General features: G+C 44.7%; 1 protein-coding gene across 1 annotated transcript in view; it reads right to left on the reverse strand.

Annotated features, from left to right (window-relative positions):
• The window catches only part of LOC149304777 (intermediate conductance calcium-activated potassium channel protein 4-like), a 38974-nt gene extending 34994 nt beyond the window's left edge, over window positions 1–3980 (reverse strand). Inside the window, exon 1 of the mRNA XM_089479118.1 lies at window positions 3744–3980. Within this exon, the coding sequence (XP_089335244.1) occupies window positions 3744–3980 (237 nt within the window). The remainder of the gene's footprint in view (window positions 1–3743) is intronic.
• Between the last annotated feature and the right edge of the window lie 10853 nt (window positions 3981–14833).

Genomic DNA, 14833 nt, shown 5'->3' on the forward strand with positions numbered 1-14833 from the left:
TGAAGTCCAAAAAAGCTAGAAGGCCAGAGATTGAGAATCACTGATCTAGAGCAGTGGTTCCCAAACTTTGATCCGCTAGATGTTTTGGACTTCAGCTCCTGGAATTCCTGACTGTTGACCAAGTTGGCTGGGGTTTATGGAAGCTGAAGTCCAAAACACCTGGAGGGCCAAAGTTTGGGGATAACTGATCTAGAAAGTCTCGAAATTCACACTTTTGAGTGAGTAGTTAAATTACATGGTGAATTATAATCGTTCTATTCAAGGCGGCTTTTTTGGAAACGGGGGAAAGACTGTGGTCACGGTCAATTTTGCAACATTTGATTTTGGAAGCCAAGGCAGAACAAACAATTGGAGATTAAGCTTAAGACAAAATACCACAGACATGTGTGTACTTTGAGAAATGTATGATAGTCTTCCGGCAAAGATAGTGTGAGGCAGAATTCTTATTTAGGGACTATGCCCTCATTTTGCCCACCTTGTAGGTACACTCTTGCTCCCTCTTTTCATTACTGTGGTCCTGAACCAACCACTGGTTGGAATTTATTTTCCTATTAAAAGAAGAAAAAAAACCCAACAACCGTTGATCAGAGTTTGAAGACTTTTTTGTACTACAAATTCCAAAGTCCACCCCAATACTATAATTTGAGGCTGCGGGTTCCTTTTGCCTTATTACAGGACCACTTCAGACCCAGAACTTGGAAGTCTATAGCAAGAGCAGGGTCATAGCTAGCCAGTGCCTGCGTCACCACAACAGATCTATGGCATTCTCTGCCAGGTCATGTTCAGGGAGAGGCAGGTAAGTTTTTCGACTACAACTCCCAGGATCCCCACAGGCCATGCTGGCTGGGGATTCTGGGATCTATAGTCCAACCCCATAACTTTTCCTAGCTCTATACAAAGTTGAGATCTACACTGGCTAACCTCCAGGAAGGTTTGCAGTGGTGATATTTGCACACTCTCCTCTAACTAACGTCCATCATCTAGGAGTCCAAAAGGAGCTTTCTCCGACAACAACATTTTGGCTTTTAAATGTATTGATTAGTAAGACGCCATGAAACACCTATCCCTTCCATCCTTTTTAGCTGATCAATTTTTAAAGCCAGGTCGGCTTGTGGCCATTGCAAGGTTCTGGGATGGAAGATGAGTTGCAGGGCTTGTTTAATCGCTCTACTTTTTAGCAGACTCATCAGCCTGTCTACATACCTAAGAAGAGGGAGCATTTTAAGAGGAAGGGCCTGGGACTGGAAAGCACACTTATCTATATTTCATTTCATTTCATTTTCTGACTACTGTTTTATTGCAGTACGATGCACAGCCCTGGGGAACGGAAAAGGCCATACGAAAGGCTGCCTTCCTTTCTAGCAATCTGTGCTGGTAACTTTGGTTTAGGAAACAGTAAATTACCTCTCACTTCCCATGCAAGACACCTATTTTGAGGGTTTGGTAAAAATATATAGAGAGAGAGATGCTTAGGGAAAAAGTGATGTTTTTAATATTATCTTCCTTTGAAGAACTCAAGGCACGGTTCATCCTTTCCATTTCGTTCTTCACACCAGCCCTTTGAGGCTGAGAGAGAAGACCTAACCATTGCTGAGTTTGTATATCCATTACAACAGGAGGACCAACTTGGGGCAACTTTCCAACCCAACTCTTCTTGCAAGGACTGGATGGTATAAAAAGGCATCAAAGCACAGTTTCAGAGCCTGAGCTGCATCCGTTGAACAGTTTCGCACGCATGCTTTGCCTTTCGTATGCTTGCTAAAACAAAGCGGAGGAGCAAAACTGTGTACACTGCTTGCCCTTTCCATACCTTACTAAGATCACAGAGACAGTGGGACCTCAGAAGGACTCATCCTTTCAATGGACGCATCCTTCATTGGAGTTTTTTAAAACTGAAGTTGGAGGATCATCTGTTAAGTATATTGTAGCTGAGGGGTTTTCTGCATTGGCAAGGATTGGACCAGAATTCAGTGGTTCCCAAACTTTAGTCCTCCTGGTGTTTTGGACTTCGGCACCCCAGATTCCTTACTGTTGGCCAAACTGACTGGAGCCTCTGGGAAGTGAAGTCCAAAACATCCAGAGGCTAAAGTTTGGGAACCGCTGGACTAGATGATCCTTGTGATCCCTTCGAGGGATACAGTTGTTTCTATCATAGTACAGAGCCCCAAGTGACCCAGTGAACTTCACAGCAAAGTAGGAGTCTGAAACCAAGGCTGCATTCCCATTTACAAATAAATCGCTTTGCGATCCGAATCGATGGATTGGTTCAACAGCGGAGTGTGATTCACACCACATTTGCCCCATCGCATTTTCTCGCTGCAAAATACATTAAAATAACCCACTTGTGGTTCACATTGACAAATGAATCGATTCAAAATGGACCCCCTCCAGCCGTCCAAAGGGCAAATTCCTTCGTGCTACAAGATCTCTCTAATCTGATAGCAAGCAAAGCACAGTATCTTCAAATTTAGCCCCCTCAAAACTTAAACCCAAGTACCGACTCAAACGTTTTCCTTAAAGGAAACTGACTTGGGGCAACCACAGGAGCAGAGGTTGAGAGGTTGAGGGCATTGCTTTCTGGACTGCAGTGCCCAGAATCCTTCCAGCTGGGGATTCTGGGAGTTGTAGTCCAAAAAAAAAGTCACATTCCCAAACTCTTCAGAGAGCAACTGTGTAACTAAAAGGGGGCAAAATGAAGGCATTGATCCCTTCCATAAAGAATCCTGCCAAAAAGAAAAAGAAACCACACGCATTTCTTCCTCAGTCTTTGCACTTGCATTGCAGGGACTTAAAATGTTCAATGGAGCATCTGAAGAAAGGCAAAGTTATCAAGAGGAAAGAAAAGTTCTCAGTGGTTTCCAATGCCTCTCTCTCTGCCATGCTAGAAATTTGGGGACTTAAGGAATTTTTTATTTGGGGAGCTGGAATTCCTATTTGGGGGGCTGATGCCTTCATTCTGCCTCTTCCAATTTGCCAGCTGCATCCCTGGCACAGAGGAAACTCCTTTGGCAAGGCACCGTGTCCCTTTTCAGGCATGGCACCCTTGCATGGGTGCCAAATTGCCTGGAAGGCGCCAGATCCCATCTGATCTTGGCTGCTGACTTGGGTCAGCCCTGGTTAGTCCTTGGATGGGGTGCATTGATTGTGAGTTCCTGCATGGCAGGATGGCCCTTGGGGTCTCTTCCCAACTCTAGGAGTCTATGAATCCCAGGTGCTGGAGGCACTATGGCTTCTTTCTTTCAGTGAGTCTCAAAGGGGCTACAAGAGCTCTCTACATCATCATCATCATCACCATCATCATCACACCACCATTATTATTATTATTATATCCAAATGCATCCGAGGAAGTCGAGGAAGGAAGGAAGGAAGGGAAAGAAAAGAAAAAGGAAGAAAGGAAGGAGAGGAGAGGAGCGAAAAGAAAAAAGTCTAGGAAAGCTCCTGCTGCCAACTTCTTTCTTTCATTGAGTCTCAAAGGGGCTACAAGAGCTCTTTACATCATCATCATCATCACCATTATATCCAAATGCATCTGAGGAAGTCAAGGAAGGAAGGAAAGAAAAAGGAAGAAAGGAAGGAGAGGAGAGGAGGGAAGAGAAAAGAAGAGAGTCTAGGAAAGCTCTTGCTGCCCACTTCTTTCTTTCATTGAGTCTGAAAGGGGCCACAAGATCTCTCTCCATCCTCATCCTCATCCTTATCTCTCAATGCACCTGAGGAAGCAGAGTGAGGTCTCCAAAGCGACTGACCTGGCAGTGCCCGAACCAGGCGAGCTCGGTGTGGAGGACCATGAGGGCGATGCCCAGGAGGGCGGTGCCCAGGGCCCATCCCGCCAGCTTCCTCTCTTCGCCCAGCAGCACCTTCCTTCCGCGGAGGCGGCGCAGGTTCTCCCGGGGCTCCCTGGGGATGGGCAGCGCCAGGCTGGGACCCCCAGGCCCCCGGGGATCCCCCTTCTCCTCCGGCTCCTTCTCCGGCGGAGGCTCCATCTCTTGGGCCGGAGGAAGAGGAGGAGGAGGAGGAGGGCGCTTGGGTCCCGGCGGGGGACTCCGGAGGCAAGGGCTGAAGAGACCCTCCTCCTGGGCAGCCCCCCATCGCTCCTCCCGGCGCTTCAGCAGCCAACAGGCCGCCAGTGCGAGGGAAGGGAAGAAGGGAAGGAAGAAGGAAAGGAAGAAGGAAAGAAAGAAAGAAAGAAAGAAAAGAGGGAGGGAGGAAGGAAAGAAATAAAAGAAGGAAGGAAGGAAGGAAGGAAGGAAGGAAGGAAGGAAGGAAGGAAGGGAAAGAAAAGAAAAAGGAAGGAAGATAAACGAAGAAAGAAAGGGAAGGGAAGGAAAAGAGGAAAGGGCAAGGAAAGAAGAAAAGAAAGAAAGAAAAAAGGAAGGGAAGGGAAGGGAGGAGTGAAGGAAAGTACGAAGTAAGAAGAGGAGGAAAGAACAAGGGAAGAATGAAGGAGGGAGGGAAGGAAGGAAGGAAGGAAAGAAAAAGAAAGAAAGGAGAGAAGAGCGAAGGGAAGAGTGAAAGAAGGAACGGAGGCAAGAACGAAAGGAAGAATGAAGGGAAGAGTGAAAGGAAGAATGAAGGGAAAAGCGAATGAATTAATGAAGGGATCAATGAAGGGAGGGGGGACCGGAGGCCTTCGTGGGAAGGAGGCTGGGCTTCCAAAGCGGCGGCAGGGACCCCCAGAGAGAGAGGCTGCTGCTGCTGCTTCTGCTGCCGGGGAAGGCGCTGGCAGGGCGGCCGGGTCAGGGCTGCTGGGTCCCGGGCAGCAGAGCAGAGCAAGGCAAGGCAAGGCAAGGCAAGGCAAGGCTGGGCGGGGACTGGCCCGGAGGGAGGGAGGGAGGGAGGGACCGGAGCCGGACAGGTTGGCCGAGGAGCAAGGCAGCGGGGCTCCATCCGCACCGCAGAAAGAAGCCGCTTTGGGAGCACAAGGCTACGGAATGCTAGGAAGGATCGTTTGTTCCGGCACCAGAGAAAGGAAAGAGGGAAGGAAGGATGGAAGGAAGGAAGGAAGGAAGGAAGAGATAGATAGATAGATAGATAGATAGATAGATAGATAGATAGATAGATGATAGATAGATAGACAGACAGACAGATAGATGGAAAGATGGATGGATGGATGGATGGATGGATGGATAAAAGAAAGAAAGAAAGATGATAGATAGACAGAAGGATAGATAGATAGATAGATAGATAGATAAGAGGCAGGGGATGAAAGAAAGAAAGAAAAGGGAGGGAGGGAGAGAAGAATTGAAGGAAAGAATGAAAAGACGAAGAAAAGAAGAGGGACAGAACAGAGGAAAGAACGAAGGGACGAAGTCAAGAAGAGGAGAAGAAAGAAAGAGGAAGCGAATGAAAAAAGGAAGAGAAGAACGAAAGAAGGCTCCTGTCTGGCGCCCCAAGAAGCGACCCTTCCCAGAATTCCATGGCAGCCCAGGACCCGCGGGGCTGAGCCTCTGGAAGCAGCCCAGGGACAAGTGTGGGTCCCCTGCCTCAGTTTCCCCAAGGAGGGGTGCCAGTCCCCTTTGCCGCCTGTTCCTCATTTTGTCCAAGGTGCATCCACACCCTCGAAATAACGCGGCTGGACACCGCTTTTTAAGCTTTAAGGGCTGGGGAGGGGAAGGGCAGAGGAGAAAAAACTGGACCAGATCCTGAGCATTAAAGGTTTTCCCCCCTCACTCTTATGGCTGGATGTGAGAGAAGGGAAGGAAGGAATAGTCAAATCTTTTCCCAAAAGTCTCCCCAGATGCCTGGCCAAAGACAGAAGAACAAAAAAGAGAGTGAGAGTGCCTCTGAGAACGTACAGAGAGCCTCCCATACTGAGTGAACAGCACTATGAAACGTGGACTGTTTTTCCCCTCAATCTTTCCAGTGTCTGTGTCTTCATATTGCCTATCGATATCATATTGCCTATGAATTCACGATGGCAGCCCCATGAATTTCAGTGGCTTTTCTTAGGCAAGGAATATGAGGTGGCTTTGCCGGTTCCTTCCCCTGAAATGTAGCAGCTGGTATTTATTGGTGGTCTCCCATCCAAGCATTAACCAGAGCTGGTTAGTTTCCAAGATCAGACAGGATCTGGTGCCTTTGGGTTATTCAGGCACTTTCCAAGATAAATGGAGACATGTGTCTAGCTTGCATGATGGAGAAACATGAATTGTTGGGCTGATCCTGTGACAGAGGACTGGGCAACTTGCCTTCCAGAGGCTAAGCATAGAATCATGGAACCATAGAGTTGGAAGAGACCCCAAGGGCCCTGATCCAGCCCAACCCCCTTCTAACCATGCAGGAACTCTCAATCAAAGCATCCCCATTGACAGATGGCCATCCAGCCTCTGGTTAAAGACCTCCAAGGAAGGACAGTCCACTACACTCTGAGTAAGTGTGGTGCATTGTGGAACAACCCTTACTGTCAGCAATGTTGAGGTGGAATCTCTTTTCCTGTAGCTTGCAGCCATTGCTCTGGGTCCTAGTCTCTGGAGCAGCAGAAAACAAGCTTGCTCCTTCCTCAATATGACATCCCTTCAAGTATTTAAACAGGGCTATCATCATATCACCTCTTAACCATCTCTTCTTAAGGCTAAACATCCCCAGCTCCCTAAGTCTCTCCTCATAGGGCATGGTTTCCAGACCCTTCACCGTTTTACTCACCCTCCTTTGGACACATGGCTCCAGTTTCTCAATGTCTGGGGCCCAGAACTTGACACACTATTCCAGGGCAGGCCTGACCAAAGCAGAATAGAGTGGCACTATTACTTCCCTTGATCTAGACACTATACTTCTATCGATGCAGCCTATAATCGCATTGGCCTTTTCAGCTGCCGATTCTTGGACTGCATCTTCCATCACATCTCACCAATGGCTACGCTGGCTTGGGCTGATGGGAGTTGCAGTCCTGCAACACCTGGAGAGTCCTGCATCCTCTGGCCAGGTTGAGGAAGACTACTCCTTTTTCTAAAGCCATTGGAGATAATGGTCACCCTTACATCTTTTGGAAGCGAAGTATGTAAATCAATTATGCATTGACTTGCATAGGCACTTTCTTTTCCTGGCCTGAATCTCCTGCCAAGTACAAAAGACGACTCCAAGCTCTGAGAAAGGGAGACCAGGAGCTGCGACTATTAAATGCAAGACGAGTCAGCAACTAAAAGCCTTGCATTTTAGTTAATATCTCGCCATGGGAAATATTATCGCAGAGTAGGATGCCAGGCCAGAGGAGCAAGAAGAAAGCCATGCTTCCCTTCTCCCTTCCATCCCTGTATATTTCATAGACATCCAACATCCTGATACTCAACAGGTGAAAGATTCTCCATTGCTTTTCAACGTGGTGGAAAAACACCACATTGTTGAGCAACAACAATAAAGGCTGCAACTACACATTCTGGCGATCCTATGGAGAAGGCAGACTCCCTGTTTTTCTCTCCGCCTTGCATCTGATAATTGAAAACTGGAGGTTATCCAAAGGCTGTGTATCTTTAGGACAGGTCAGTGTGTTCTTTGTTCTGAACGGTGCTTTGGATTAGGATGAGGTCAATTTGAGGTGGTTTCCACAATCATTATTATTACTATTACATTGTAGTACACTATATTCCATCCTCATTGTGTTTAAAGACAGCATCATAGCCCCAGGGGGAATTATGAAATGAAAAGGAGCAAAATAGAAGAGCGGAGAAGACGGAGGTTTCCTCCAAATTCCCTTATCTTTATAAAGTCGAAGGCTTTCATGGCCGGCATCCATAGTCTTTTATGGGTGTTTCAGGCCATGTGGCCATGTTCTAGAAGAGTTTATTCCTGACGTTTCACCTGAAGTTACACAGATTAACATGGAAATCATTCCTCCCTACCCATATATATAACCAACTCTCTCATGCCAGCATTCTCTGAAGATGCCAGCCACAGATGCTGGCGAAACATCAGGAATGAACTCTTCTAGAACATGGCCACATTGCCCGAAAAACCCACAAAAAATCCAGAGCAGCAGCAGGAAAAATGGTTAAGATTTTAAAGGGCCAACAATAGAGTGTTTGTTGATTCGACTCAGAGTTAAAGAATTCAGAGTCCAAGGATTAGGTTTGCATGCCAGAACTGCACAGAGTTTGCAGTCCTTGAACATAAAAATCCATTCCTATTTACCCCAAACTTTTTTAAGAGGACTTTTTTTCGGCCCCAAAGTTACCCAAAGGGGGTCAAATCCCATGCGAAACGTGATGGTTTTGCTTCCCCAAAGTGTCTCAAAACTGGAACTGATATCACATCATTTCTAGTTCCGGCATGACAGAGAAGGGCAAACCCACAAGTGTGTGTGTAGGGTATTGACCTTAGTACAGTTGCTCATTCCTCTGTGTGTGTGTGTGTGTGTGTAGGAGGGGATTTTCCCCCCCTTGAATCCCATCTGATCTTAGAAGATCAGCCCTGGTTAGTACTCCACATTAGTCACAACGCAAAAAGGATTATTATTATTATTATTATTATTATTATTATTATTATTATTGGGCACAACAACAATTAAACAGACAAAACACATCAGCGGTCAATGCGTCTAAAAAGGGTTATTGCAGAGCTGGGAAAGGTGCAGAAAAAGGGATCCAAAGTGATCAAGGGACTGGAACAGGAGCGGTTACAATGTTTGGGCCTGTTCCACACTACACAGTTATAGCACTATGATTCCACATCAGCTACCATGGCTGCATCCTATGGAATCCTGGGATTTGTAGTTCAGGGAGGGGGATTTAGAATTCTTAGCCAGAGAGCTCTCACTGAACTACACATCCCAGGATTCCACAGCGTATTGCCATGATTGTTAAAGTGATTGTGAGTGTCCTTACGATACTGGGGCCATGGGGACTACCACTCAAGGGGAGAAATCCATGGCCACTAGTCAGGACGGCTACATATCACCTATGCTTTCAGAGACATTGTGCCTCTCTGTATTGTTGCTGCAGATCCGAAGATAGAAGTTGCAGTTGTCCTCATATAGAGTTGCCAGCTTCAGATGTGCAGATGGTTCCTGTACCTTCAGTGGTCATGGAAAACCTTTCCTGGTTGTGTAGAAGAGAGAATTTCAGCAGGTGTTGGCTTGTTACTGGGTTGGGTGACAAACAAGACTTGTTTAAAATTACCTCTCCAGTTTTCAAACTGGCAACGCTGCTTCATTGAGAGTTCCTGCATGGCAGGAAGTTGGACTGGAAGGCCCTTGTGGTCTCTTCCAACTCTATGATAAGATTCATGTCCTGCTAGCTGGCTTCCCAGGGGCAGGTTGACCAGACATCCTCCTTTTCCAGGACATGTCCTACATTCTGACCTCCTATCCAGGAGGAATTTCAAAATATCCTCCATTTTGAGCATAACTAAGAAGCATGAATGTGCATTTATAGTAGTGTTTTTTAGCTTTTATATGTTGGGATAGCCTACATTTTTCTCGAATGCCCTACATTTTCAGGTGCCTAAGTCCTCCTTATGACATCTGATCACCTTCTCCAGGGGCAACTTGTCAGAACAAAATGTTGGTCAAGGTAGACTTTTGTTCTGATCCAGTATCGCTCTTCTTCTGTTCTTACAAGCCAAGCACATCCATTCTCTTCCTAAGCGGAGCCACCAAATGATGTGGAACGGCTTCCTCTTCAAAGTGTGCACTCCAACACATTCAAATGGAAAGTCAGACAACCACACCTCTTCAACACCATCCACAAATGCTGGGATATAGGAACGGCGAGGATAGCGATGGGTGTGGTGGCATGAAGAGTGCTAGACTGAAGAAATCCCCACAACCACATGGCAGCGCATGAGTCAGTTCTGTCAGTGGTAAGTATAGCCTTGAGCTGTTTATTAATAATCCTTCATTCAAAGCTGGGGAAGTGTGTGCAAAGCTGTGCCAGACTTGTTCATCATACTCATGATGACAGCTGTCTGTCGTGAATCACGGTTACGATTCCCCTTTTACAGACAGGACACTGAGGCTCTTAGAGAGAGTGAGCCAGTGAATCTGAACCCAGCTCCCATCCAACATGTTTCTTCAACACCTTCTAATATGGATTAATTCTTTCTTTTACATGTATTGTATTGAACCATTCTCTCGATAGGAGAGTGCTGAGCATCACCTGGGATGGTATGGGCAGGTAATCCAAAATTAAAGGATTATGATTTAAAAAAACAAAACACATTTTATTGTATTTTTAAAGTATAATTAAAACAAATGAAAGAGAAAAACAGGAAGGGGGAAAAGAAGACTGGACAAAGGGAAATACATAGGAACAGCAATACTTTATTTTGCTCATTGATCAATCAATAAATAGTGAGTACACTCATTAAAGCAAGCAGCAAGGTTACCTTCAATATCTAACATCAATGGCTATTAACCATTTGAAGGCGTATCTTACACATAAGATAACAATTTGGTTATTACTATTATTATTATACTTTATTTATATAGCATTGTAGATGGTTCTAATTGTCCAAAAGATAGATAGTATAAATAAAAATCATCAGAGTATCCCAGAAATAGAAGGGGGGGAATCATCTGGTGGCAAATGTCCTTATAAAATTGACAATATAAAAATGCATGTGGACAAATTCAATTGATCCAGTGCATCTATTTTAGTGGGGACTAACCAATGTGATACAGATTTGAGTCTCCTTTTCCTACTGCTTATTTCCAGTGTGTGTGTGTATATGTGTTTAAAAAATGGGTATGTTATTAGCAACTGTATGTCAGTAGAAAAGAGGGGTAGAAATTAAACATGTACACCATTCTTAGTTTCAAATGCCCTTTGGAGATGTTCTGATATCCTATGTTTCATCGCCAGGCCTGGTAACTTGATGCAACATTAGCCAAAGAAATGCCGCCACCCGTCCCCAGTGCCACTCCCATCCTACTCAACCTGGGGTGTTGGTTCAGATCTGACTCAGTGGTTTGGTGCCATGCCAGTGACTCACCAGCTGAACATCCTGGAGGATTTGGACACTTCCCTCGGAGGTATCCCATCCAAGGAAGATTGGAGACCAAGCTTTTCCGCACAGGGGTTCCCTCTTCTGCTGACATTTAGGGATCAGAAGTGGTTTCAGAAATGAGAGGGGAGAGCAAATCAGTGCAGATGCTGTGGCTGGGGAACATTTCAGATCCAACCAACTGAAATTTCCACTAGATTCAGCAGTCTCACTGTACAGTTCTGTATTATCAGTTATTCCGCCCCAGAGCAAGGGGCATTTTGGCATCTGGATGATCATCTACAACATCCAAGGATGTTTTGATTAATATCCTCATATAGATGTCTTCAACAAACAGAGGGACCATCATCCCGTCCTGGTTGTCTGTCTGACTTACATTCTGTTTAATGTGAAGTCGAAGGCTTTCATGGATGGCATCTATAGTTTTTTGTGGGTTTGGGGGGCTATGTGGCCATGTTCTAGAAGAGTTTATTCCTGACGTTTCACCAGCATCTGTGGCTGGCATCTTTTTTGCATAAAAAGTGAATTTGGGGGATAGCATCAGGAATCATAACTGCAGGGACATAGTTGCATGCTACATGCATATTTCCCAATGCAGGATTCCAGCCTCATTCTCTTAATCTTTTATGAAAGCCACATTATGACCTGGAAGGTTTCCTTTTATTCAGAGAACAGCAGAGTAAGCTGTCATCACTCAGTCCGTAATCCACCAAAGTTCCACTTACATCTTGCCAAGGGAGGCAACCTAGACTCAAACTACATGCCAATAGTTAGCAACCGCATCTGGATTAGGTCCAAGATGCCTTCTCCCATCCCACTGCTGCCTGAGTCCTAAGATAAGACAAAAAGGGCCCTCCTCTATGTCTCTGGTTGGATGGACAAGTGATGAATGGGGACAATGAAAAGGGTCCTCTCAACGGATACAGCTAAATTCTAGACTTATTTGGCCCCAGGGGACTTGCTTTGACAGCCTGCTGCTACATGCTGCTTTATGAGTTTTATCTCATGTTTGATCCACAGCACCTGCCTGTCTTCTATTTTACTGTTGCTGTTTTGGAATGTTATTGCGTTTTATGATTGCTTGTCATTGCTGTTAGCTATTTGAAGTGGTGTGCAAGAAAAAGCAAAATGAAATAATGAATCTGGAATTGTTCTATAAAACGATGTCACACAGTGCCGAAAAATGCAAGCAAGACTGGACTCTGTGGGTATCTTTTGAAAGCAGCCATGGCTTTCTTGGTCTCTAATAGTGTTAGGCCCACTCCACATTTCTGAATTGTGGGTTGATAAAGAGTGCCCTTGGGTAGGTTATATGCTCTCAGCTTCAGGTGACAGCAATGACAAATCTCCTCTGAAAAAATCTTGCCAGGAAAACTCCATGATAGCCTTAGGGTTTCCATAATTCAGAAAGGACTTGAAGGCAGACAATCACAACAACAATCACCACAACAACCACAAGAAGAACTTCACCGCTCACCTGAATCTCAAATCTGTACTCCAATGATGTAGTGATAAATTTTGGGGTGCAAATTCATCATAATAGTCCCTATAGCACTGTTTGTGCACATATGTCCATATTTTACTCTATATGACATAAAGGTTAAGTGTGGAATGCTTGCCTTCTCAGTCCTCTCCCTCAAAATCTTATTTAAATACACACACATGCACACGTTGTATTCTGCCATTGAAATTCATCAGCCAACTGCTAAATGCACTATAAGTCAATGGAAAATGTTATTAATAAGAAAGAACAGCTACATTAGGAGAGGTTGCAGCACTTTGCTTTTGCCTGAGCCCACTGGGAAGTGCAAGCTTCTGCCTCCTCCTCTCCCTCTGCCTACTGAGTGAATTGAGTTCAGTTTGCAGCAATTGAAGGAAGCTGAAGACAAGGGGCAAAAACTGGAGGAGAAGAAAGAAATGTTGTGGTTATTGTTGTGTGGCTTCAAGTCCTTTCTGATTTATAGCGACACTAACTCAATCCTATCATGGGTTTTTCTTGGCAAGATTTGTTCAGAGGAGGTTTGCCATTGCCTTCCCCTGAGGCTGAGACCATGCAACATGCCCAAGATCACCCGATAGGTTTCATGGCTGAGTGGGGAATTGAACCCTGGTCACCAGAGTCACAGTCCAACACTCAAACTACTACGCAATGCTGTCTGGAACACCTTAAAGCAACTGGAAAAGTGGGAGGACAGAAGAATAATCGGGACTGTTTGTACCAAATTGGGACAGTTGGAGTGTATGCCAAAGTCTTCTCTCTCTCCCTTTGTGCCTGTCTTATTAGTCTAGTTTGAAAGCTTCTGATCACAGTCCCATCATCCTTAACTAGAGGTGAAGGAAGAAATGTAGGCACTCCTTCCCCACCAGAAAAAGCAAAAAACAAAACCCAGCCCTTGTGTCATTGAGTATTAAAACACATTTGAGGTCATTTTGGCCTGTTTCCCTCTTCTGAACAAAAACCACTTGTTAGACAGTTTATATAGTGCTTAGAAAATTACACTTTGGTGATCCAAGTTCTAGTCCCCACTACACCTGGAAACCAGACCCTTGGACCACTTACTCTAACTGATCTACCTCATAGGGTTACTATTAGGAGAAGGAGAAGCCACTTTAAGCTAACTGGAAGAAAAGTAGAATATGATTATTCCAGTTCCCATTGGACTGTAAAACTCAATAAATCACCTTCAATAACTTTCTCATAGGGTTATTGGTAGGAGAAGGAGAAGCTATGGATGCCACCTTAAGCTCATGGAAGGAAGAGCAAAATATACTTGTAACTAATAAACAGTATTTATAAATGGACTCCCTGCTCAAAGGTACCTTAGGCGACATACAGACTTGAGAACTTAATATGATATAATAGTATACCCAAGTGCAATAAAGCTTAAACACCATAATTGAAACCAGCCACACCATTAAACAGAACAATAAAAGCCGCAGCCTGGGAAGCTTCCGTAAAGCAAGCAAAAGGGCAATGGAAGCAAAGCAATGTTATTTGGGACCTTCCAGAAATGTAGACACGCTTTTCCTGGCTGGCTACGAAACACAAGACATTTATTGCATAAGATTACCCCATGATTCCTTTCTGTTCTGAGTAACGATGTACATCAAGAAGTTTATGATTCATAGAAGGTCATTATGACACAGAAGCTACTATTTTGGTGAAGGGTGGGAAGCCATCGGAAGTTGGAGCCTTGGCTTGGCATGGAAAGACTGAGAGTTTACTCTCAAGGATGAGGAGGAGGAGGTCTGCTTGAAAGGAAACCTATACAAATACTGAAACCCTTTGCTCTTGAGTGGTTAGCCCAATATTTGGAACAACCCAAATACAGTGAGTTGCATCTGTATCTAGGACAACTCTGGGTTACAATTTAATGAAAACAGCAGTGAATTGAAAAGGCATGAGATGATTTGGCACAGTTAATACAGACTCACCTGCCCACCACATATGGCCACCTTAGTTAGTGGGTTCCCATACAGAAATGTATAGTATACAGGCATTGTTTTCTTTTTTTTATTAATTTAAATTGAATTTATGTCCTGCCAATCTCCCAATATGGGATAGTTATAAATTAATAATGGGCTTATCCTAAATCACAGCCAACCTCCTGCCGCAGACCTTCTTTCTAACATCCCTAGCAATGGGTGGATATCTGGGCACTCTGGGCAGGCCTTTCTTAGGATACCTGCCAGGCAAATAAATCAGTTGAGTTATAAATAATGGACTCGGTTACAGTACTATCGGACTGATATTCTAAACTGAAAAGCAAAAGTTCAACAAGGAAATTAACAAAGGAGAAGTTCCTTTTAGAAGATAAATATTGCTCAATGCAGGGTCTGAATGGAATCTTACTTGACCCAAATGTGAAGGTTCAGCAGATGAAACAAAGGAGAAATTAAA

The sequence above is a fragment of the Sceloporus occidentalis genome, unplaced genomic scaffold, assembly GCF_023333645.1.
Source record: "Sceloporus occidentalis isolate IW3139 unplaced genomic scaffold, rSceOcc1.0.p SCAF_13, whole genome shotgun sequence".
NCBI lineage: Eukaryota > Metazoa > Chordata > Lepidosauria > Squamata > Phrynosomatidae > Sceloporus > Sceloporus occidentalis.